This window comes from Monodelphis domestica, chromosome 1, assembly GCF_027887165.1.
Source record: "Monodelphis domestica isolate mMonDom1 chromosome 1, mMonDom1.pri, whole genome shotgun sequence".
NCBI classification, from domain to species: domain Eukaryota; kingdom Metazoa; phylum Chordata; class Mammalia; order Didelphimorphia; family Didelphidae; genus Monodelphis; species Monodelphis domestica.
In genome coordinates, this window is record NC_077227.1 from 228,222,418 (window position 1) to 228,247,456 (window position 25,039).

General features: G+C 33.7%; 1 protein-coding gene across 7 annotated transcripts in view; it reads left to right on the forward strand.

Annotated features, from left to right (window-relative positions):
- PPP4R3A (protein phosphatase 4 regulatory subunit 3A) overlaps nucleotides 1-21,953 on the forward strand; it is a 68,578-nt gene extending 46,625 nt beyond the window's left edge. For 4 of the 7 annotated variants that reach the window (XM_056810516.1, XM_056810518.1, XM_007472585.3 and 1 more), the window contains 11 exons: nucleotides 4,197-4,274; nucleotides 4,359-4,475; nucleotides 5,206-5,388; nucleotides 6,927-7,058; nucleotides 7,192-7,294; nucleotides 8,311-8,469; nucleotides 15,907-16,076; nucleotides 16,789-16,931; nucleotides 17,947-18,137; nucleotides 18,827-19,053; nucleotides 21,212-21,953. In XM_056810516.1, the coding sequence (XP_056666494.1) occupies nucleotides 4,197-4,274; nucleotides 4,359-4,475; nucleotides 5,206-5,388; nucleotides 6,927-7,058; nucleotides 7,192-7,294; nucleotides 8,311-8,469; nucleotides 15,907-16,076; nucleotides 16,789-16,931; nucleotides 17,947-18,137; nucleotides 18,827-19,053; nucleotides 21,212-21,322 (1,614 nt within the window). In that variant the 3' untranslated portion in view covers nucleotides 21,323-21,953. The remainder of the gene's footprint in view (nucleotides 1-4,196; nucleotides 4,275-4,358; nucleotides 4,476-5,205; nucleotides 5,389-6,926; nucleotides 7,059-7,191; nucleotides 7,295-8,310; nucleotides 8,470-15,906; nucleotides 16,077-16,788; nucleotides 16,932-17,946; nucleotides 18,138-18,826; nucleotides 19,054-21,211) is intronic. The other 3 variants (XM_007472587.3, XM_003339482.4, XM_001365911.5) reach the window with 3 other exon arrangements.
- The last annotated feature ends 3,086 nt before the right edge of the window (nucleotides 21,954-25,039 follow it).

A 25,039-nucleotide genomic window follows, 5' to 3' on the forward strand; every position in this document is an offset into this window, starting at 1 on the left:
CCTTTTCCAACTTTGTCCTATCTCTTGAGATTATCTTGTATTTATTTTATATGTTTTGATTTTGTCTCCTCTGTTAGAATGTGAGATTCTTGAAGACAAGGACCTTTTTTGCTTTTTCTTTGTATCTCCAGTGTTTTGCACAATTTTTAGCACGTAGTAAGTGCTTAATGCTTGTTTACTAATTGATTAAACTGTATGCTTTTCAAGATTTTTTGGTTAAAAGGTTTGAACATTTTCTTCTCTTTTCTAGAATAAAATTGCTTTCCAGAATGGAATGAGTAACTTAACTAATAGTATATAAGTTTGCCTATCTTCCTGTAGCTCCTTCAGTACTGACCTTTTCCATATTTGCATCTTTTTGTTTGGGGATGAGGTAAAATCTTAAAGTTGTTTTTATGAATGTTACTTTACTCTTATGGTCATTTGATCAACCTGGCTAATAATTTCCAACGCTGCTTTTGACTTGGATCTATCCATTGAGGAATAGCTCATTATTTTTGCATGTGCATACTTACAGATGCATATTTGCGTGTGTGTGTGTGTGTGTGTGTGTGTGTGTGTGTATGCATACATATTTGTGTTCATTTCCTATATATCTTGGACATCAGAGACTTAAAGGAATTGTTTCACACACCCTCTCCCTAAATTCTCAGCCCTTCTCCCTAGGTCCCATTTCAAGTTTCATTGATTTTGTTTGTACAAAATCTTTTCCGTTTTATGTAGCCGGAATTATCTATTTTATTTTTTGTGATGTCTGTCCTTTGTAGCCAAAGTTTTAAAAGATACATATTCATTTTCCTCCAACTTTTTATGATATGGCCTTTTAGATTTAAATCATGTCCTTTTGGAATTTATTTTGCTGTAAGAAGCCTGTCTTAACCTATTTTTTGCCAACAAGCTTTCTACTTTTCTCAGTAGTTTTTAAAAAAAGAAGAATTTACTCTAATGGTCTTTTCTCTGTGTTTATCCTCTTGACCTCTCTGTAGCATTTGACAGTGTCCCTCATTTCCTTCATGTTCTCTTCTCTCTTTTCATGACATTACTCTCATTTTTCTACCTCCCTGTCTTGTCATTCTTAATATCCTCTGCTAGATTTTCTTCTAGGTCATATCTACTAACCACGAGTGTCCCTCCTGGCCCTATTCTCTATCTTCTCTATCCTCTCTCACTTGGAGATGCCATTAATTCTCACAGTTACTATCTCTTTGCCAATGATTCTTAAGTCTATTTATCTAACACTAAAATTTCTTCTGACTTCTATTTTGTGTGTGTGTGTGTGTGTGTGCGTGCGTGCGCGTCTCCTACCTATTGAGCTTCTCAGATTAGATGTCCAATAAACATCTTAAACACAGCTTATCTAAAGCAGAACTCATTCTCTTCTATCTTATTATCGTAAAAGGCATTACCAACCTCTCGGTCACCCAGGTTCATAACTTTGGTGTTATCCTCAATTCTTCACTCACACTCACCCCATATATCCTTTCTGTCATTAAGCCTTAAGTTTTCTGCTTTTGTAACAGTGTTTTGTATTATATATCACCTCTCCTGACAGTCACTAACTACCCTAATACAAACCCTCAGTTCCTCAAAAGTGATGCTATTGCAATAGCCTTCTGATTAGTCTCCCTGCCTCAAGTCTTTTCCTCATGTAGTCTATCCTCTACTTAGCTGCCAAAGTGATTTTCCTAAAAGAAAACTCTGTGTCTGTGTCTGTGTGTTGCTCATTGATTCTAGTAGCTCCCTATTATTGTCCAAATCAACTGTAAAGTCCTTTGTTTGACTTTTAATAGCATGGCCCCTTACTGTCTTCAGTATTCTTACACTTTATACCCATTTCTACATACTCTCATAATGCAACAACACTAGCTTTTTACTGTTCCTTGTATAGCACAATCCATTTTCCATTTTCTTAACTCCATGATTTTTCATTGTCTCTCATGCCTGGAATGCTCTCCTTCCTCATTTCTACCTCCTGGTTCCCCTGGCTTCCTTAAAGACTCAGCTCAAATCCCACTTCTTCAGCGCTCTTACCTAGCTCACCTTCACCCCTCACCCTAGTATTTACATCCTACTTACTATTTTTAATTATTATTGTGTGCATTATTATCTACACATTGTCATCCCCCTTTAGACTAAACTCCTTGAGGGGAAGGACTATTTTTGCCTCCCTTTGCATCTCTAGCCATTAATTCAGTGCCTGGAAGTTCTTCATAACTTGGCCTCTTAATTTAATCAAGCACTTAAATAATAGTTGTTATTGTTGATGATGATATTTGGCCATTTAGATGATTTTTTAGCAATGTGGGCACTAGTTTTCTTATGACATTCTAAAAACAGCATGTCTAAATTATTTAGAATAAATGAAAAATACATCTGAAATACGATTTTCCAGCAATGGTTGTATGCACATCACAGAATCTCAAGAGTTGGAAAAGACCTTAGATGTCACCTAACCTAGCCCATACCTGAACAAAGAATTCCTTTGATTTTTATATAGCTTAACAGACAAGTTATCAATCCAGCCTTAGTTTGAAGACCTCCACTGAGGAAGAACCCAGTACTTCCAAAGAAACTAAGTCTACTTTAGAAGAACTCAGACTCTTTTTAAAGAACTTTTTCCTTATTTCATTTTCCATTCATTGCCTTTAGTGCTTTCTGGAGCCAAATATAATAAACATTATCCCTTTCCCACTTTACAGCCTTTCGGATACTTAGCTATCCTATCCTAGCTAGATTTTTTCCTAGGCTAAAATATCCCTACTTACTTCAGCTAATCCTTATATGGTGCAAGTCTTTAAAACTCTTTACCATCTGGTAACTTTCTTCTGAGCATTCTCCAGCTTATCAATGCCTTTGTAAAATATGATATCCAAAACTAAACATAGTATTCTTGGTGTGCTCAAATCAGAGCACAGTAAAATACAGCTATCATCTCCCTAGTCCTGGACACTATGCTTTCTTGGCTACCACATTACCCTGCTGGCTTTGTATGATTGCAGTTCATTAAGACCCCCTATACCTTTTCCAGATGAACTGATATATTCTCTTTCTCATCTTGTATTGGTGACATTAATTTTTTTTTAAACTCATGCTAAAGACTTTATCGGTATTGAATTTTATCCTATACTGATAATGAACTATGCTGCCTAGGCACCCTCAGAAGAGACCTGACAGAGTAGATGTGTACAGTGAGTCATATATTCTCAGATATAGCCAATGTGTTGATTTGTTTTGTGTGAGTAAAATTAAAAAAAAAAAAATATATATATATATATATATGTATGTGTGTGTGTGTGTATATATATATATATTTAAACTAAGGCTTTTATTTTTTGAGGAAAGGGTATTTATGGATGTAATTAGGGGCAGTGTTAATGATGGGGGGAAAGTGTCAATGAAATGTGAAAAATACAGAGAACAGATGGAAGTTCAAAAAGATACTCCAGTAAATAGAGAGCAATGTTGGAACTATAATGTTGTATGTACTTTTATTTTAATAGCATGCAATAGTTTGTGTCATATACAATCCTCTTTTTCTGATTTTATTTCCTGATCATAAGAGTAAAAAAAAAAGAAAGGAAATTTTGTCTTATTAATTTAGGTCAATTTTTTATTAGCTTGTTGAGATCTTGAAAAAAAATTCTGTCATCTAGTGTTCTTAGCTATCCTTATTTTTCTGTCATTTTCAAACTTGATGAGTTGACTATGTGCTTAGCCTTAAAATATTTTGTAGCTAGTAACAGAGTGGTATATGTCTTATTGAATTTTAATTTAGGGGGCACCTAGGTGACTTACTAGATAGGAGAGGCTAGGCCCTAGACATTTCCTAGCTGTGTGATTCTGGGCAAGTCACTTAACCCCTATTGCCTACCCCTTAGTACTCTTCTACCTTGGAATCAATACGTAGTATTGATTTTAAGATGAAAGGTAAGGCTTTTTTAAAAATCTTTTTAAAATTTAGTTGAACCAATACATTTGGGGGTTTGGGATTATTTTCCCAGAAAATGATGATTCTGTTAAAAAAGTATAACTCAATCAGCTAAAGATTTAAACAAGTTATGTTATTTGATGAAATTAGCATTTAGTTGCATTCACACTACCATCCTTTTCTATGGTAGTAATTTATATTGTATAGCTACTATCTTATGATTGTATTTTAAGCATTAATTTTTAATGGTCATCATTTGGTATTATAGGAAGATGAAAAGTTTTTGACAGATTTGTTCGCACAACTAACAGATGAAGCAACAGATGAAGAAAAGAGACAAGAATTGGTAAGAAATTATGTGTTATGAAAATAATGTAAACAATTAACATTCATATTTTTATATTTCACTAATATTTTTTCTTAATTTCAGGTTAATTTTCTTAAAGAGTTCTGTGCATTTTCCCAAACATTACAACCCCAAAACAGAGATGCTTTTTTTAAGACATTGTCAAGTATGGGCATCCTACCAGCTTTAGAAGTCATCCTTGTAAGTTTAGTTTCTTTTCTCTAAATACTAATTGTCATAAACAGGAGCCATTTTTAAAAAATGTTTCAGTGCTATTAAGACCTTTTAAACTGGATTTATGAAGAATTTTTTACTTTTGGATATTTTTATATGTCTGTATAGGTGGTATATTTGAATTCATTAACTTAATTTGAACAATAAGAGCATTTATTATACACTTACTGTGGAATACAAAAACAAGAAAATAAATTGGTCCTTCCTCTCAAGGAGCTAACACTCTAATAGGGAAGACAGAACATAAAAGGCGCAGAGATACATATATAGAAACAACAAAGCTAATAGGGTGGTTGAACAACCAAAGAGACAGTTGGAAGTAAAGTGAGGGCGGGGACTTGGCAGTCATGCAGTCCTGAGTGCAAAGTTAATCTATAGGTAGACAAGGTAGCTTGTGGGAAGGTGGAGCAGGCTAGAAAGAGATCTGGAAGTGAAGAAATCTCTGAAAGCAAAATAGCAAGTGGACAAAACTCTACTAGTGCTGATTACCAAGTATTTGTTTCAGGCAAAAAAAAAATCATTTTTACTAAATGATACTCAAATTCAAAAATATATTAATAATAATTTTTAAATAATATATTTTATTTCTAACCCTGAAACTTAGTGCAGTCCAGCTTTTTAAATTAAAGAACAAACATTGAAAATTATAAAAAGAATGCCTGAAATATATATATCTCCCATGTTCCATATTTTTTAGAAAAAGAAAAGTACTTTTTATCTACAGGGTATGGATGATGCACAAGTGCGAAGTGCTGCTACTGATATATTCTCATACTTGGTTGAATATAATCCATCCATGGTACGAGAGTTTGTCATGCAGGAGGCACAACAGAACGATGATGTAAGTAAGAAGTTAACAGAGCAAAAAATAACCAACAAGGTAAATATTATTTGCACTAATAGTAAATATTTCTTAAAGATTTAAGTACTAGCTATTTTTAAATGGGAAAGAGGAAAGAGTATAGGCCTACCTAGCCAGTGGTGAAAGAATCAAATATTATCTTCTGCCTTATACAAAATTAATACTTTTGGGGTTCCCTGGTTTTTAATTGTTAATATGTTGTCATTTTAAAACTGTTGAGAATCAGGTTTATTTCTTGTTCTGCCATTCACTTGCTTTCTTGCCTTGTCCTTATCATTTAATCAGTTTTGAATTGTGCTTATGAAAATTTTTAATAATGTGACAAGAAAAACTTGCACTTGTCAGGAATGTATTCCTAAAATAATTTATAAAAATGTTAAAGGAAGCATTTAGGAATTTTAATGGCATTTCTGATTCTGCTGGGCTTACCAATAGAGAGGAAATAGGTTGTTTTTTTCCCTCTTGAAGTAATAGAGAATGTATGTAAACTATATTATTTCTTCTTTAGTATCACTATTCTGATGGCAGAATGCCTCTTTGTTAATTTTAACAAGAGTTTTTAAAAAATCAGAGTTTATTTGGAATGCTCTTAAATTTAACTTTTGTTTTCCTGTTTCATTGTGAATCATTTCTCCTTGTTAATCCTAGAAACTACTTATTTGGGGGACCTTTTAAAATATCTAAATTATTGTTAACCTTTTGTATTCAGAATTTTATTTAATCAGTGGCATTAAGTATTTAAACTATAAATAGTTTGATTTAAGTCAAGTGATCTTTAGAACTAAGTTATTAGTATAATTATTGCTGCAAACTACATAATATATTTGTAATATATAGGGCACTGTGGAAAGCAGGTTATACCTGTTCTATTTAACATCATTTAGTTGTTCCTTAATGTATCTAATGTGCTCTTAGCATCTATTCTATGTGTAGCATGCATACCTACTCCCATCATCTACCCTCATTTCTGCCTTGCTTTGTAAGCAAAGCTGTCCTGTTTCTTCTTATGGTATGCAAGAGTGAACAGGATTATTTTTCTACTATATCTTCATATCCCCTTTAACCATATATCATTTACCAACCAGGGCTACAAAAAGAGGGGCAGGGGGGTTACTATGGGACAGCTAGGTACCTCCAGTGGATAGAGCCAGGCCTGGAGACAGGAGGTCCTAAGTTCAAATTTGTCATCAGACACGTCCTAGCTGGGTGACCCTGGGCACGTCATTTAACTCCCATTGCCTAGCCTTTACCAGTCTTCTGCTTTGGAACCAATACTTAATATTGATTCTAAAATAGAAGGCAAGCAATTAAAAAAATAATAATTTAAGGCCCTGAACAGGTCAACTACTAGTTTTCCATGGTGTTTTATTAATATTAGGCAGCTGTGTGCTTATAGTCCTATTAAAGATTTAAATCAATTTCCCCCTTTATTACATTGTGTTAACAATAAGAGGAAAGAGATAATGAAAATTAATGCTATCATTTAAATTCTAATGTTTTTATCATCCCTTTTATTCCATAATTATGAACCTTTTTGTGTGTATTCTTCTCATCAGGATATTCTACTTATCAACCTTATTATAGAACATATGATTTGTGATACAGATCCTGAACTTGGAGGAGCAGTCCAACTTATGGGTCTGCTTCGAACTTTAGTTGACCCGGAGAACATGCTAGCCACTGCCAACGTAAGCTGTAGCTATTTTTTGCACTTCTTAGGTTTTGTAAGATCCATAGTTATCATCATATTCCTATTCTTAATGGTTAAGACTTAATAACCTATGCAATTAAAGTTCATGAAAGTTTCTTTAAATTCCTTAGAAAACTGAAAAGACTGAATTTCTGGGTTTCTTCTACAAGCATTGCATGCATGTTCTTACGGCTCCCTTGCTGGCAAACACAACAGAGGAGAAACCTAGTAAAGGTAAGATGACAAGAGAAATAGTTTGTTTCTAAATTATATAATTTTGAGTTGATTATCTGTGTTAAAGTAGCTATTGAAATTGTTGAGTTCTAATAATTTTCCCTCAGAATATTTTCAAATTAAGATTTCATTGATTTTAAGATTAACTTTGAAATTTTAATTTTTCAATTGGTAAACCTTATTTATACTTCACCTGCATTTATAAAGGCAAAATAAAGGGCAGAGGAATGGAGGTAAAGGAGAATTTGAGTACTGATAAATAGTTTGGATAGTTGTATTGTCTTGTACTTTCCTTGTAAGGACAGTTCAGTTTTCTAATTTATTTAGTTTTTCTCCTATTGTACATCATTGGGCAACTTATATACCATTTGTAGTCGGTGTTTTCTTTAAATTACTAAGAACTTTAACTGAAGTTCCTAGTTAAGAGTATATTACTGAAACAGGTAGGAAGCTTGATAGAGAAGCCAGGCCTGGAGAGAGGAGGTTTTATAGGTTCAGATGTGGCTTTCAGATACTTCCTAGCTGTATAACTCTGGGCAAGTCATTTTAACCCCAACTACTTAGCCGTACCACTCTTCTGCTGTGGAACTGATACTTGGTATCAATTCTAAGAAACAAATAAGAATTTCAAAAAGAAAAAAAAAGTATTATTACCTATCCCAAATATATTATGTTGAGAAATCAATATAAGAAGCACTGTATTGCTTTACACCCACTTTTAAAATATAAATTTAAATAGATGTTGGGGGTTTTTTCCCTAAATTTGTTGAATCTTGAAACTTGAATAAGCTATTCACTGTTTAATTGCACTCCTATCACTTAAAAGCCAAGGTGCTTTTTTTTCCCTCCATATTTTCCTTTATTGGGTTTAGGACACTTGAGATTTTGATGTGAAACTTGGGATTCTTTTTCAGAAATGTTAATACTATTATGTACATTTAACTTGCCTTCTCATATTTTAGGAGCAAAGAAATAATGTCACAATAAAGAACTTTCCATTATTACATTTATTTTAGATGACTTTCAAACTGCCCAGTTATTGGCACTTGTGTTGGAATTGTTAACATTCTGCGTGGAACACCATACCTACCACATAAAGAATTACATTATTAATAAGGACATCCTGCGGAGAGTACTAGTTCTCATGGCTTCAAAGCATGCTTTCTTGGCATTATGTAAGTGTTACTTTTACTAGGATCAACCAGTACCATAGTATAGAGGTTACGCCTGTATTGCTGATGTCAAACAGTTTTATTCTTCTTTCTCTTCCCCCCCCCCCCCCCTTCCCATAATTTTAGGATAGCTAGTAAACTTGTATGCAAATTATTTTCAATTTATTGGAATGGAATACTATAGTAACCACTGAATATTGGTGGACTGAAGGCATGTTTTGTTTAACTCTAAATCCTAGTACTTCAACATCTCCTACCCAACTACTTTCAATCTTACTGCATACTAAAAGCAGAGCCCCCAATCCCCTGGTACTTAGACTTTTGTTAGCAAGTTCACACTTATTATTTGCTTAATCCCTACTTTCTCAAAGCAAAAAACAAAGTACCTTCCTGCCTCTGGACTATCATTTCTGTCTCTCCACACCTTCTTGGTCCCTTTCTTCCTTCTGTTCCCGCCACCATCTTTCCATTTTACTCTGTAGAATCCTGTTCCTATCAGTAACAAATTTTCCCCTTCATCCTGGGTTACTTCTTTTCATATTCTTTCCATTTCCCTGCCCGCTTTCTTCAGTGCTGCATTTTCCTTTTCTTTAATGTGCGAATAAGCCAGGTGGAGTTGGCATCCTTCCTATCCATTTTTTACTTCATTTATCTCCATTACCTTGCCCAGATCCTTGTGCTACCAGTTTTCATTGCCTTGTCTCCTTATCAAGTTCAGTTTATAAACTAACGTCCCTTTGAATATTCTGGCCTCTAATTCATTTAGTTTCTCCAGCTCCTATGAACTATATCTTCATTTGATCTTAGCCATCTACAGGAATTTCACTGTTATGCAGAACTGCCACCTCTATGGTTCTCCAGATAGATCACAATTTCCTATCTTTCCGTTGCTGTCTTCTGCCTATTATTTTTGTCGGTGCAAATTCCAGTCCCTGTTCTCTTAGTCTCTCAGTCCTATCCAGTCTTTCCATCCCTTCTTTTTGTCAGTCTGGACCCAATTCAACAAAAACATCCCTCTATCCTAAACTCCTATGACTGTATTCCATTGCTGTTCATGTCCTACCAGTCCTAACCCCTGATTTACTCACATCGTTTACCTTCGTTTCTCATACTGTTCACTCTTGAAGAAAGTTGAAGAAATACGATTTTCAAATTTCAATTTACGACTGAATAGAAATCCTTTTATTTTTTTCATACCTTTCAATTCTCCTACAATCACTATACACATATCCTTTTTCTTAACAAAATACCTTACCTTTTTTAACTAATATTTTATTGCAGAATTTGCTATTTTGTAGATTCATTGTTTTTCCTGTCTATACCTTAGAATTCCTCTATGTCTTGACTCATACTTTTTCTTGATTGCTCTAGGCTTAGAGGAAAAGATTCATCTCTCTTGACAAGGCCTGAACCCTTGATTCCATCTTTTCCCCCATTCCCCTCATATGATCTGGGAATTTTCCCCTTTTGTTCTTCCTTTCTCTTTCCTCTACCCCTCCAAATCTTCTATCTATCATACTAGCTTACTTTTTAATTACCTGCTAACATACTGAAACATCCTTCCTTTTTACCTCCTGCATTATCTCACATCCTCTCAAAGCTCTCTTCCTTTCAATTTAAAAGGAAAAAAGTCTTCTCTCACTACTGGATGCACTTCTTCATTTTCTACTCCCCCTACCCATCTCATGCAGGAGATAGAATAAATGAATCAGGAGTTAGAATAGACCTGAGGGCAAATCCAGCCTCAGACACTTACCAGTTAGGTAATCAAAGGCAGGTTATTTTAACTTTTGTTTACCTCAGTTTTCCTAATTGTAAAATGAGGATAGCACTTAACCTCCTGAGATTGTTTTCAGGATCAAATGAGATAATATTTGTAAAGTGTTTAGCATAGTGCCTGGAACAAAGTAGGTGCCTAATAAATACTTCTTCCCTTCTCCCAGCCTCTTACAACCTGACTTTCTACTATACCACTCCAGCAAAATTTCCTTTTTCAAGATTTTTGACAGCTTTTAACTGCTAAATCCAGTGACCTTATTCCCTATTTTCTGATCTCTCTTCAGTTTTTGGTTTGGGTTTTTTTTTTTTAATTGCTTCCTGAATACTTTCTCCTTTGGCTTCATTGGCACTGTTCTTCACTGGTTTTCCTGCCTGTCTGACTATTGTTTGGTCTCCTTTTCTAGGTCATTATATGTCTTTCAACCAGTACCTTGGATGTTACTAAGAGTTCTATCCTTGACCCTTTTCTCTTTTTGTCCTCTTCCTTGGTGATCCTCTCAGCTTCTTTGGCAGCCATCCCTTCCCTGCAGTTGACTCCTCAATCTGTATATCTAATCTTAATCTTTCTTCAGAGCTTTAGTCCTCTTTTCTCAGCCACTTCCTGGACATCTAGTTCTCATCTGTCAGTGCCTCAAATTCAGCAAGGCCAAAACAGAATTCATTCATCTCTTTCCCTTAAAAACCTACTCCCAACTTCTCTATTTCTATGAAGTAAATGCTGTTGTTATTATCTTCACTTTACAGTTGAGAACACTGAGACAGACAAGTGAAGTGACTTGCCCACCAGAGTCACATGGCTTGTAGTTGTCTGGGATCAGATTTTAACTCAGGCCTGATTTCAGACCCATACTCTTATCTACTGTACTAACAGAGCCTCACTGAACTGTAATTTCATTTGTATCACTGGCAGCCACTAGAGTTAAGCCCCTCATTACTTTTTACCTCATCCTCTCACTTCAAGTCTTTCATTATGCAATCCATTTGTCATATGGCTGGACTGCTATAATAATCTTTGTAAGATAGGTTTAACTGTTGCTTCTTGCTAAAGCATCATTAGTGACTCCCTGCTTATCCTAGGATAAAATTTCAATTCTTTTTATGATCTAAGTGAGCAGTTAGCCATTCTCTAGAATTTCACTCCAATCTTTATCTTTATGCATTGATGTCAATTGTCCCTTGTGCTTGTGATGTCCTTCCTTGTACTTTCCCTCTTCTCATCTGTAGTTGCCAGAATTCTCTTCTTTCAAGTCTCAGCTATGATACCCCACCTTTTCAAAGACTTCACTCCTGACCCTATGTGTTGGTTCTCTTGCTCTTCAAATTCCACTGGATTACTCACTTGTGTAAACATTGTATTTCTCTTTCCTCTTTCTCTTCCCCCACCTCCCTGCATGTGTACATATATAATACCATTTTATGAATGGTAAGTGCTTAACAAGTGTTTGTCCAATTGAATTTCAGAATTTGTCATCTTTCAGTACTTGACTGTGAAGCACAATCCTCAGTTCAGGACATTTACAATAAAGTAGTTCATGAACATGTAGGTGTTAGTCTAGCCAAGTAATTAGTTGACACATATAATCCCCATATTTTTAAATTTTTGGAATGTAGAACCATCTATTCCTTAGAGGCTAAGTAAAAATTACCACTTTTGTGTTAATGACATTTTTTTTTGCCATTTTGTTTTTTAAATGTGTTTTAAAAGATCAACTTTGATGCCTAACAGAGGAGCAAATTCAAGTATTTGTCTGCTATATTGTTGAACTTAAAACTTAAGTTGCTTTAATTGTTTACTTTCTAAAAAACACACCTGAAAGAATGAAAAACATCTCAAGCTATTTGTTTTACTAATCAACATTTTATTTATTTATTACAAATTATATCTCAGGATAGTATTTAAGTTACTTAACCCGTATATATATAATTAAATGTAATATGTACATATATGTGTATATATACTTACTATTCTAGGGACACATATGGTCAATTTTCAAACACCTACTTTTTCTTGCTATTATTTTTAGTGGAATTATTTCCTGCTCTGTGTATTTGGGTTCTTTATTATATATTTTGGGTTTTTCCAGACATCTTAAATATTTCATTTAGCACTAGTATTTGACTTGGCATATAAATGAGCAAGAAATGTATGATGTTATCTCTTTACTACTATACTTATCCTCTTGGTTAGTACTATTTAGAAAGTCTTATAATTATAAATGTTAAGGGATAGGATAGGGCAAACCAAAAGGACAAAGGGAAGGGATCTATATTTTAGGCTTGTGTGTTGTTTTGCATCATTCCAAAATGTGGAGCATGGAGGATAATGACCAGTGGATCCAGATGGAAAACTTGAACAGATTTCCAGGTCTTGCTTAGTCCAATTTTGTAGTGTGGCTTTATTATTTTGTTCAAAAGTTGCATTTAAAAGTTTTGTTACTTTTTTTTAAACTGCTTTTCCACTTTTCTATAGACTAGGAAGAAAGATAAAAATAAATATCAGTTGAGAAAAAGCAATTAGGACATTGTTTGTTATACTTTGATATCAACGTTAATAAAGCATAATTACAAATGCTGACTGAGTCAAGTGATCATTATACATTTTCTTCATCCCAGACAACCAGAGCTGTTTAAAGGATAAATTAATGTCTTGTCTTAATATTAACCTTGTGTAACAGCCTAGATGGCAAGTATTAGTAATCACTTACCTACTTGTAATAAGGAATTCTCCCCTCAGGATTCCTCTCAGCTCTACAGTAGATGTTAGATAGCTCTCTGCTAAACATTGAGGATAGTAACTTAATATTTCTTCAAAATAGTTGCAAATTTGGGGTAATGTACACTGGCATTGTGCTAAAATTGTGGCAATATTGTGATATATCTGTAGCACAGGTATTTTATGAATTTGAAGGGTAAAGTATAAATTTCAAGAAAACATTAATTACACTCATCAGAGTATACTCTGAATTATCAGACTTTATTCAAATTAAAGCATATCTCACCCATATACAAATACAGAAGATTTTCTAAAATTTAATAGAGAAATTACTTGAATTATCTAGTTGGAATTTTCTTTGCCATAACTGAACTCTGATTGTATTTATCTTTATTCTACCTATTTGGATATAGTTATTGTGAACATGGCTGAAAAAAAATGAAATGACCAGTAGCTTACTTCCACACTAAGTTACAGCACTTGTGTACATATTGAATAAACTATAAACAGTGTAATATTTTCCCACATATTCTCCTTAAGATCACAGAATTTTACCATGTTTCCAGCTATAATCATTCTATGTTTTTTGTTTTGAAAAGCATAGGGATTTGTTTCATAATGAAGTAAAGAAAAACATTCAATTAAAGAGGTTCTCATTTAGTTACTTAAAGAGAGCCAGAAAACCATATAGCAATTATATAACTAATTCTCAAGACCATCCTATATGCTAAAAAAGCAAATTATTCATTTTAGAGTGGAACAAAATGAGAAATATTTTAGTAATGAAAGCATTCAAATAGAAATAATATATCCTAATTATAATCCAGTATGTGTGTTATGCAAAATTTTGTTTTTTATCCTTAAAATCTGGCCAAAGCCATAACTTAACTAACTTGGGAGCCCCCTAAAAATCTTTTTTTTTTTTTAAATAGAGGTCTAGAAAACTTTAAAAATAAGCTTGGCCAAAGATGGTGGTTTAATATCTGCAGAATTGATTTCTTAGTACAAAAGTTGTAGGGTATCTGGGGAAATTGGGAAATTTTATTAATAAAACTGACAAAGTACTTTGGATATTTGAGTTTCATTGCTTGTACTATAACTAGTGACCTCCATATTCCAAGTAGTCAGAACCTTGTCGTGAATATAGGAAATATGATTCTTGGGAAGCCATCCACTTAAGAATTGCATGCAACATCTGAACAGCTGGTTCACAGTGATTATTGAACTCTGGAGAATTTAGAACTAATATATTTCTTGATTGAATACCAGTTTTGAGATAGGTTCTTTCCAGCTAGCAACTAGAAAACAATTTTTTGGTTTGTTTTTTTTTAAGTTGGGCCAAATTTAAAACTTTAACCTAAGCCCTATATATATTTGAGGATCATAGAACATTTTATCTCGGCCTTATTGCACTTCATTTGGTTCTCTGAAGTAAAAACACTTAATTTTTAGTGTTGCTACTTTAGGGGAAATTTTTTTTCTTAAATCCTTGTTAGGTTTTGACTTACTAATTACACAGAAAAATGTTTCCCATCTTATAGTTTTAAACTGTCTACTTCACCATGCTTATGTATTTGAAAATATTCAGTAGTTAAAAACAAATTAAATGCAATTTTACTATTCTAGAAACTTTTTAAACTCCCTATCCAGTGTGTTTCTTTTGTAAGAGACACTCTTGAATAAGTTTGATTGTTAGAGCAGTTTATAATCACCTGTACCTAATTTGGCATTCACTTGTGGACCTCTTTTCTGCCAACTGAAGAAAAATTGAGCTGCTTTACTCCTCTGCCTTCCCACCCAGAAACCGTGTCAACATGGTTACCTGGCTACCTGCTCATGAAGGACTTGATTAATAACAAATTGGCAATTTAACGAGCCACTTCCATGATCTCCAAAGAATCCAAAAAACAAACACAATATTTAATCTTGCCAACCGAAGACGATGTGACTGCATGAAGTGAGTATGCTTTTTTAAACTGTTTACAATAACTGGGGCATTAACTTACTGATGATTCAGTTTAGGTAAAGAGGGCTTTGTTGAAGTCTAGTTGTCAGAGTATATTTGGATCTTGACGAATGGCGACTTAATCCAGTAACTCCCCATACTTCAAGATGTGAATATATCTCTTGATCTGTAAGTTAAAGCCTAATTAATTGTAAAAAAAAAAGAAAAGAAAAACTAGAAAAAAAATTTTTAAAAGCATACTCGCTGAGATAAGAGTAGATTAACAAATTTTTAAACAATGTCCTCCATGTTTGTTCCTAAATTGTCGGAAGGCAAATATTTTGGGGGTTTTGCACCTTACCACAAGTAAATGTGTTAGTTGTATAAACCATATTTTGGGTGAAGTTTAAAAAAAGAGAGAGAGAGAGAAGTGTCCAAGTTGAAGCCATTTTGAAACATCCTAGAAAGTCCATTCATCAAATTTGGAAGCCAAATACTAAATAGTTTTCTACTTTTAGCATGCAAAACAATATGCTGGTGTTAGGTAGGAAACACAGACGTTTAATATGTCAGATTTTTGTCACTCTTTATTAAAATATAAACCCTATTTTGGCCACATGAAACAAATTCAAACTGTTCCTAGAATTTTAATCACTGAAAAATTCATGCTTTGAAAATAGCCCTGGGTATGGATTGTCTGGTTAACTAAATATTTCACAGTGTTTCTAATGAAGAAATTTATGTGTTCAATAAAAACTGTCCTGTATAGTTAGGACCTACTTTTAGAAGCCATTTCTTGATTACATATTTGGTGGGTGTGCGTGCGCGCGTGTGTGTTTTTGTTGTTTTTTTTTAATCTTTTACTTTAGATTCACTTTTCCAGAAATGTGAACTCACTCTGAACAAGGACTATGTTATCTATAGTTAACATGCAGTTATTTCTTTCTCTTTTTAAAAGCATAAATCATGAAAGTGGTTAAATAGTCTTGCTTCTGTGTTGCAGGTGCCCTTCGTTTTAAAAGAAAGATCATTGGGTTGAAAGATGAATTCTACAACCGATACATAATGAAAAGCTTTTTGTTTGAACCAGTAGTCAAAGCATTTCTCAACAATGGATCCCGATACAATTTAATGAACTCTGCCATTATAGAGATGTTTGAATTTATTAGAGTGGTGGGTCCTCTAATTTTTTTAATTAACAATTTAATTTTGATACTTTAGATTCATAGTAATTTTTGTGTTGATAAAATGTTTTTGCATCCATGATTTTGCTATATTGTATAATTAGGAGAATGTGTTATGAACTGTGTGTTGGCATTATTTAAATTTCTGGGTGGTTTTTTCCAATAATTTCTTTGTTTGTTCTTAGTCACAAACTTAGTTGAGTCTACATAATCCTAACCTGAATAGTTATAAATCTTTTGGATTAATTTTCAAAACAGTCATTTTTATGATATCGTAAGTCATTTTAAGAGAATAGGAAATCAATTGAAGCAAGTATGCGGTTGACTTTTAAATAATTACTTTGCGTTTGTTAATGTGTTTCCTGGGTTTATATTTTCATTTTTAAAATAATGAAATGACTGTCAAATAGACATTACAGAAATCATAGTCCCTAAAGTTGGCATTTTGCCACCACATTTCAACACTTTAAATCTTATAATCTGGTGTTTCTTTTTTTATACCTTTTTTTGGTGATATTCAGTTAAAGCCTAACTGAAATTACTGCACTTTAGTTAAGAGGTATTTATTCACTTAAGACCTTTTTTTTTTCTTTTTTTAGTAGATTGCTATATTTGCTACATTTCAACCAGATATATAAAATTTCAGAATCCTAAAATAACATTTCCCTCTTTTGGTTTATGATTATAATTCTTTTCTGTAGGAAGATATAAAATCATTAACAGCTCATGTAATTGAAAATTACTGGAAAGCACTGGAAGATGTAGATTATGTACAGACATTTAAAGGATTAAAACTGAGATTTGAACAACAAAGGGAAAGGCAAGATAATCCCAAACTTGACAGGTGAATACATGTTTGGCTCTCTTCATTGTTTATTCACTTTCATTAAAGGGAGAAGGAGGGATGTAAGGGGGCTTGATATTTGGGGAGATAATAAACAGAGAGATTCCCTAATCTCTATAATAGCAATTCCAAATATTTCCCAAGTGCTGTATAAAATCCTAGTATCTTAAGACTTAAAATGAGAAAGGATGACCACAGAGACCAGTCTACAGATTTCATTTTACAAATGAGAAAACTGAGACACAGAGAAGCTGTGACTTGGCTCAGTGTCACCCAGTTAATAAGTGTCTTAAGATGGATTTTGAACCTGGATTTCCTTATTCCAGGTATCATGCTTTTGTCCACTACTGCACACTGCCACTTTTGTTTATATGTTGGTATGATTCACCGATCCATGGTTTCCAAGCACATTTATCAGGCTAGAGGTTGAAAAATTGGATATTTTCAACTTAATTTGCTAATAATAAAACCAGAAAATCATTCCAGCACTTCATTTCTGTTTTGAAATGTCAATTGTCATACTTTCCAAATTTACCACAATAATGTCAGAATTTCTTTTCATCAAATATACATGCCTATTTCATTAAAAACTCCTCTCATAGGCATTATCCATTTGCAACAAATTACACTGTGGTTAATAAAATGTCTAGATTCCTGTTAGAGAAAATGGGAAATGGAGTGCATTGAAGGCAATGAAAGGTATTAGTAGTTTTTTGTTTAATGTAGCAAAAACAGCAAGCTAGGATAGAGCCTAGTTAATGTATGTATCAAAAGATTCTTTGTCAATTAAATCTATATCTATAACATTGCTTTTAGGGTGATTTTAAATCATTTTATATCTTCACCAACCTAAGTGTTTTTTGTCTAAAGGTGATGAATTTTGTTTTCTATTTTCCTTTTAAGACTACAGTAGCTGATTGAATTGGGCATTATACTTTGAGGATAGTATAAAATTATCTAATTAAACTACTTCTATAAGTTCATTGAATGTATTTTAAATTGATTTTGTTTATAGTATGCGTTCCATCTTGAGGAATCACAGATATCGGAGAGATGCACGAACACTAGAAGATGAAGAAGAAATGTGGTTTAATACTGATGATGAAGACATGGAAGATGGGGAAGCTGTGGTTCCTCCATCTGACAAAACAAAAAATGATGAAGATATTATGGAACCAATCAGTAAATTCATGGAAAGGAAAAAATGTATGTTAAAGGGGTCAGATGTAAAAAAGAATACCTATAGCCATGACTATAGAGCATACTTGTTCTTTTTTTTTTTTTAATTGATAGACCTCTGACTATTTCTGTAGACTTAACTGTCAGTTTCTGAGGCAACATGCTATAGTTTGGAGCATGGGTATCAGAAAGATCTGGATTTGGATTCTGTCACTGACACATAGCCTCTGTGCTCCTACAGCTGCTTCCTGGGCCATAGTATAAATCATGAACTACTTATAATCTATAGAGATGGAGGGCCTTGCCACAGCCAGGATTCCCCAAAGCTGAGGAAATCACAAATCTTTTTCTATGTTCACATAATTGCTGAATAGGGTATTGTTTCTTTTAAGGAACTGTTAAATCTGTTATGAAATTTTAGATTGCACATTTGGATACATTTCTTGGTTTATGGGGAAAATAATTGGACAGAGACAGAACCTATGATATATTCTAGGTTCATTTCTCTTATAAGATCTAGTATTTAAATACATTATTGTGTGGTCCCCTGCAAACTCTACAAGTCATAGTCCACTGGCACAACTTAAATTGCCATTTTTTAATGACAAAAATTATTAGGTAGCTTTCCATTTTAACTATTCATGCCTTTATGCAAGGATATATGAAAGATAAGCACCATGTGACCGAGATTATTAATAATATTATTTCTTTTTCAGTAAAAGAAAGTGAAGAAAAGGAGGTACTTCTGAAAACCAATCTTTCCGGTCGCCAGAGCCCAAGCTTCAAGCTCTCCCTCTCCAGTGGAACAAAGACTAACCTTACCAGTCAGTCATCTACAACTAATTTGCCTGGATCTCCAGGATCACCTGGGTCTCCAGGTTCACCAGGATCTCCTGGATCCGTTTCTAAAAGCACATCTCAGACGGCAGCTATTACTACCAAGGTATATATTTTCAACTTTCAGACCAAGTAGCTTAGTTATTTTCCTAGCCTGATATACTCCCCCTCTCCTTGAATTCTCAAGTTTAATATTTATTACTAAAGTTTTGTTTTTTAATGTTCTTTGTCTCAAATATAAGCTTAAGAATAGGGAACAGGCTCTATGTTGAGGCAGTAATATTAGTCAACCAGAAGGGGGTTTAAGATTACTAAAAGCCTTAGGTATTTTGTTTGTTCTAAGGCACTCCTTTAAAGGACTTAAAATATCTGTCAGAAATAAGTTCATAAAAAAAAATTTTGAGGGACATTTCATTTTATCATCTTAGCCAGCTATAGACTTTGGGAACAAGGATTTTTTTTTTTAATAGCTTATCCATAAGGTAAAGAAGCTCTTTTTCTTACCCAAAAGTGACAGATGGAGGAGTAAGTTTTCTGAAAGAGCTGAACTTTTATGTCTCCCATCTTTGCAAAATCCATTCTTATTTGTACTTGTACAAACTTTGTGTCAGCAACATCCATGGCATTTGTGATATGAGTTAATTTGTGCAGAAGTGAGAGGGACAGAGTTGAAACCTAGTCTAAAAATCGAGAAAGATCTCTTAATTGAATGGCTCAGTATATCGATACAAACTTCATACTGGCCAACTTCATTCTGGGAATTACATGATTTGTACTCTTATTAAAGAAAGTTTGAAGAAGAATCATAGTATTGCCCACTCCACAATTATAGTATCCTCAAAAGTTCCATACTGGTATATTCTGGTAATAACCCTTTCTTGACAATATTCTGGGGTCCCTGCTTTTACTTCAATTATGGCTCTCTGCTGCCATCTGCTGGAGCATCCCCTCACAAGGTCTTTAGCAAAATTTGGAGGTATTCTTTTGGTATTGGCAAATGATATTAAGGGGTTTCTTTTTTGACCTGGATAGGGTTACAGTTTTCCTCCAACAGGGCTAAGCACCAGACCAGAGATTCTACCTTCCTGTGTTTGTACTGTAAAATAGTTTTAACATCATCATTGGGTCACATTTAAAGCTCTTATTTTGACATTGTCTCTGCTAATTAAACAACATGACTCTTTTTTTCTCCTCCACATTATCTCAAATATAAGATTTTTAATATTGGGAAGCTGCCTCTACTTTGAACTATAGAGAGGTAACTAATCTGTAATAGATTTATGATTGCTAAAAACCATACTGGCCCAAGATATCCTGTATTCCAGCTACCATTCTTCTCTTAAGTCATCTTGAATGAAGAGAACTACATAGGCTACACATGTGACTTGTTGTTTTGTCTGTATTAAAAAGTAGGACTAAATGATTAAGCCACAGCCAATCCATTTTTAGTTAAGTTTAAATAGTAAACTTTTTGTCTTAGAATCAATACTGAGTATTGGTTCTAAGACAGAAATACAATAAGGGCTAAGCAGTTGGGGTTAAGTAACTTGCTTATGGCCACACAGTTAGGAAGTGTTTGAGGCCAGATTTGAACTGAGTCCTCCTCCCATCTTCCAGGCTTGGCTTTCTATCTGAGCCACCTAGCTGCCCTAAGATAATACATTCTTATTCAGGTAAAAGCTTATCATGCTACCAAAAGACTTCTGCCCTACCTCCTCTATTCCACCCAGCCCTGATAGGGCAAAGGCTAAAGAGAAAGAAAAAAAAATCCACTTCATTCCTCACTCCTGTCTTCCTATCCCTACTATCCCCCATTCGCAAGCATCTGGGGAGACCCTGCTTCAATTAAAAGGAGCCACAGCCAGTAATTGAAGAGATCCTTGCTTCTGCCTTTTTTGTAATAGCCAGAGAGGTTTCTTTTCCCCTTTGCTAACCCAAATTAGAGCTCAGAGCACATTTTTCCCAAAAAAATAGATAGTTAAAGTAGGTAGTGGCTAGGATTCTGTAGCACTACAGGTATTGTACTTTAGGTATGTCATCAGTTAGTTTTTGTGGATTAACTTCAGTATTTCATCATTATTTACAACATTGTTTTACTGAAACTATGTTCTAAGTTTCCTAGAACTGATTTAAAAATGAATTTCTAGAACATGATCTATTTGGAATTTAGAAACAATTCATACTATAATTAGTAGCAGAGACTGTATTGGAAGGAAGAGTGCTTTCTTTTTTTTAAGTACTTTTTAAACCCTTTTTCCAAACAGGGAGGCCTCGTGGGTCTTGTAGATTATCCTGATGATGATGAAGAGGATGATGAAGATGAAGATAAGGAAGAAACTCTACCATTGTCAAAGAAAGCAAAGCTTGAGTCATAATAATGGCAACTGCCTAAGATCAGTTCCTGTTGAAAAAACTGGTTCTCTACTAAACGCCCCTCACCCTCACCCCCAAAAGATCCACAACAAAGCAGCAGTCTCTTGTGAATGACTGACATAGATCAGCCTTATACACTTGGCTTTCTGCTAATCAAGTGCCAATTCAATGGAGCAGAAGGAGGGGGAAATTATTCATTTAGGGGAAAGACTTAAGCCTTTGAGCTTTCCAGCTTGGACCACACATTGCCCTTTTCTCAGGGAAGGAAATGGAAACAAAAAAAAGCCAACAGGGCAGGAGTTTTGTTAGTGGAACTCTGGATTGGCTGGTCAGTTGCTACAATCAATATATGCTTTCTTGGACCATGTATGAGACTTAGAAGAATGGGCTTTTCTGGTCTAATTCTTCACTAGTAAGAATGCCAGCAGTTTCTTTGTATAAAGAGACCTGCCTTTGAAATCATACATTCTGAACATTTTAGTCAAGCTACAATAGGTTTGGAAAAACCTCTTTGGGGGAGGGGCTGAGTATAAAGTTTCCTCTTTTTTATCTGTTCCCTTTGCCCTTCAAACTGCAGATTTTTTTTTAAGTGAGGATTTGTCCTTACTTGATTAAAGATTGAGTGGAATTCTAGATGTGGTCATTTGTGTCATAATTTTTTGTTTTGTTTTGTTTTTTGTTTGTTTATTTTTTCCCCTCCCCTGAGTGTATGCTTAGCTATGGAGTATATATTTGGGACCATTAAAACTTTTTTTTTTTTTAATGTAATATAACCTAATGTTGTGCTGGCACCTGTTTCACCCTGTGTAATTTTGTTCTACATCACAATTCTTAATTTGTTTAGGATTTTATGGAAAATGGTATAGTTTTTATTGATAAAAGCAAAGTAATCTTGCAACAATGTGCATACAAAAGCAATACTATTTTGTGACTAAATATTTTATATTAAAATTTACATCAGCAACTGTCTTGAAACGATTCAGGGAACTAGGGTGGAATTTAAAATTTTAAAGTTTTGTTAAACCTAGAAACATGAAATTAGTATTCCAAAGAGATCTGAAATTTCATATCTGGGCAAGATAATGGTACTTTAATCAAAATTGAGGATGAATGATTTAAGAATAACAACACATTTGACTTTTGAAAAATAAAAAGAAAGGTGAAGATTAAGAGAAATTGTATTAGTCGTATTTTTTTTTTAACCTCTCCCTTTGGAATACCAGCTGGAGATAGATATGTGATGGTTTTTAAATTATCCATTGTGCCATCAGACTTTATCTCTTATTCAAATCATCATTAAAATCAACATAATGTGTTCTTAATCTGTTTTCCTAGGTGTGATAAACTTATTTTGGGAGAATGAAGTTAAATGATTATTAACCTCCACATACCTCAACCCTCCCTCCCCCCCAACTCCTGCCTTTTTTAAAGCAAAGATTTGTAGCTTCAAGAATGTATCTGCAAATGTGAATAACAATTCATGTACAGGAAAGGAGGATCCATTTTAAGGATTACACACTTTTCTTGATGATCTAGCACCATGTGCTTTTTCTTGACATTCATTTTTGCTCACTTTTCAGTAACTTGTTATATTGTCCATTGCCAATTAAGAGGATATATTTAAGCAGAATGATTTGTTAAAGATCCAGAGATTGGTGGAATGCTACAGTCCTAAAACCTTCATTTTTGGTCGATTTATCTATGATAAAAGCTTTGCATATATTTTCATTATAAGGATAGTAAGTTAAGCATATTTTATGTAGTATATTGCTACTTTTAAGTCCCCAATTTTCATTAAGTTCAAATGAAGACAAATTACCATAACTTACAAATTAAGAAGGAAAGATAAGGTGGGTTGGGGGAATTCAGGGGACCTCAATTAATTAACTTTAAATGATTAACTTCTTACTCAAATTCCCTTGTGCTTTCAAATAGAAGGTTTCTGGTTTTCACAAAGTTACTATAATAGGGGAAAAAAGCAAGGATGCTAGTTATCATTTTAGTGCTTTAAAAATAATTTATAATTTTTATATATATATATAATTTATAATAAACTGGCCCCTTTGTACCATTCCCATCTGTAACCTGATTCATTATCCTGAGGTTACATGGAAATGTTGGGGCACTTGGTGCTGAATTTTTCAAGATGAAGGGTAGGTACAAACAATTGGCCCCATGCATTTGGTGCAACAATGTACATGCAAAGTGAAATACTGGTCCTGCTCATCTTTAAAGTTTCATTATCACTAAAGGGTTGTTTAGTTACTGATGTTAATGATCACTGAAACAAAGACTAGACACAGCTGCTCCTGCAGGAAGAAAAGAAAGTTGGCAATTGCAGTCTGTCATCTTGAAAGATAATTTAAATTTGAAATAAATTTTTGGAAATTCAAAAGTTGAAACTGCCAGACAATTATTGACCGATCTATCATATTGTCAGTTAATAAATCATTATGCCCCAAATTATTGTTTTGGTAATTCTAAGTTTAAAGCACAGACCTCCAAACTCTTAAGCAACCCTGCACTTCAAAAATCATTTACCCACTTGCCTAGAGCAATTAAATTTGTGACAACTAAGTGGCAGAGTTGCATAGGTATCATTTCTGTATTGCCTCCTTGGCACACTAGATTTTTAATGATATTATATATTGCCTGGTAATTTTTTAAAAAGTTTTATTGTTGCCTTCTGTTTTTTTTTTACACTAATTATTTTCCCTTAATACCTCCCTGGTTGGTTCCTTCAAACAAATATTCACACAAAGCCATTCAGCAGCCATATCTGAATATTGTCCATTCTGCACCAAGATTCTCCTGCTGAAAGGAAAAAGGATTTCATGATCAATTCTTCCTGATAGAGAATATTTATTACATGCATCAGACCAAGACTGTTTCTTAGCATTATTTGTTATTGTATATATGTATATTATTCTTTTGGTTTTCTTTATTCTGTATCTCTTCAAGTCTTCCCAAGTCATTTTGAATTCCTCATCTGCCTTAGATTATGGGTATTTCATTAACATGACTACAATTTGTCCAGCCATTCTCCAGTTAACTTATTTTTTTTTCCAGTTTTTTAGTCTGGTTATTTTTTAAATAGTTTTTCAAATAAGTGCTAAACCCAAGTAAGACCCAGGATTTCAAATCTTTTATCTTATAATCCATTTTTTCATTAAATGTTTTATCATTTTCATCACTATTTTCTCAAACACTAACCCAGAATTATGAGATTTTCCATTTTGTCAATGAATGGGCTGTTTCCAAATTTTAATTTTACATACACAACTCTCAAGGATTGAACTAGGTGAAAATACAGGCAAATCATTTTTATTAAGATACCATTCCATCCAAAAATATCTCTGTGCAGGTAGGTAATTAAATTCAGAACAGAAATTTCAAAGATCCAAATAGTTACCTCTTTATTATGAGAAATAACAAACTGTAGCAAAATTCTGTATCGCCAAGTCAGCTATTCAAATTCCTATATTCATTGCAATGAGATTTAGCCATCCACTCTAAAATGTTTATAAGTTCTTTTCCTCTTACATATGGTACCTGTTAATGTTCTTTGGCTTTCAGTGGTTCTTCCAGTCTTGGGAAGTTTGAGGGACTGGGAAAACATTTCTTTTTTTCTAATATAATTACCCAGATACTTGTGGAGAGAGATTGAAGGAAATGTCTGACATCCTATCTTGTCAGTAAATACTGTTAGGTGTCTTTCT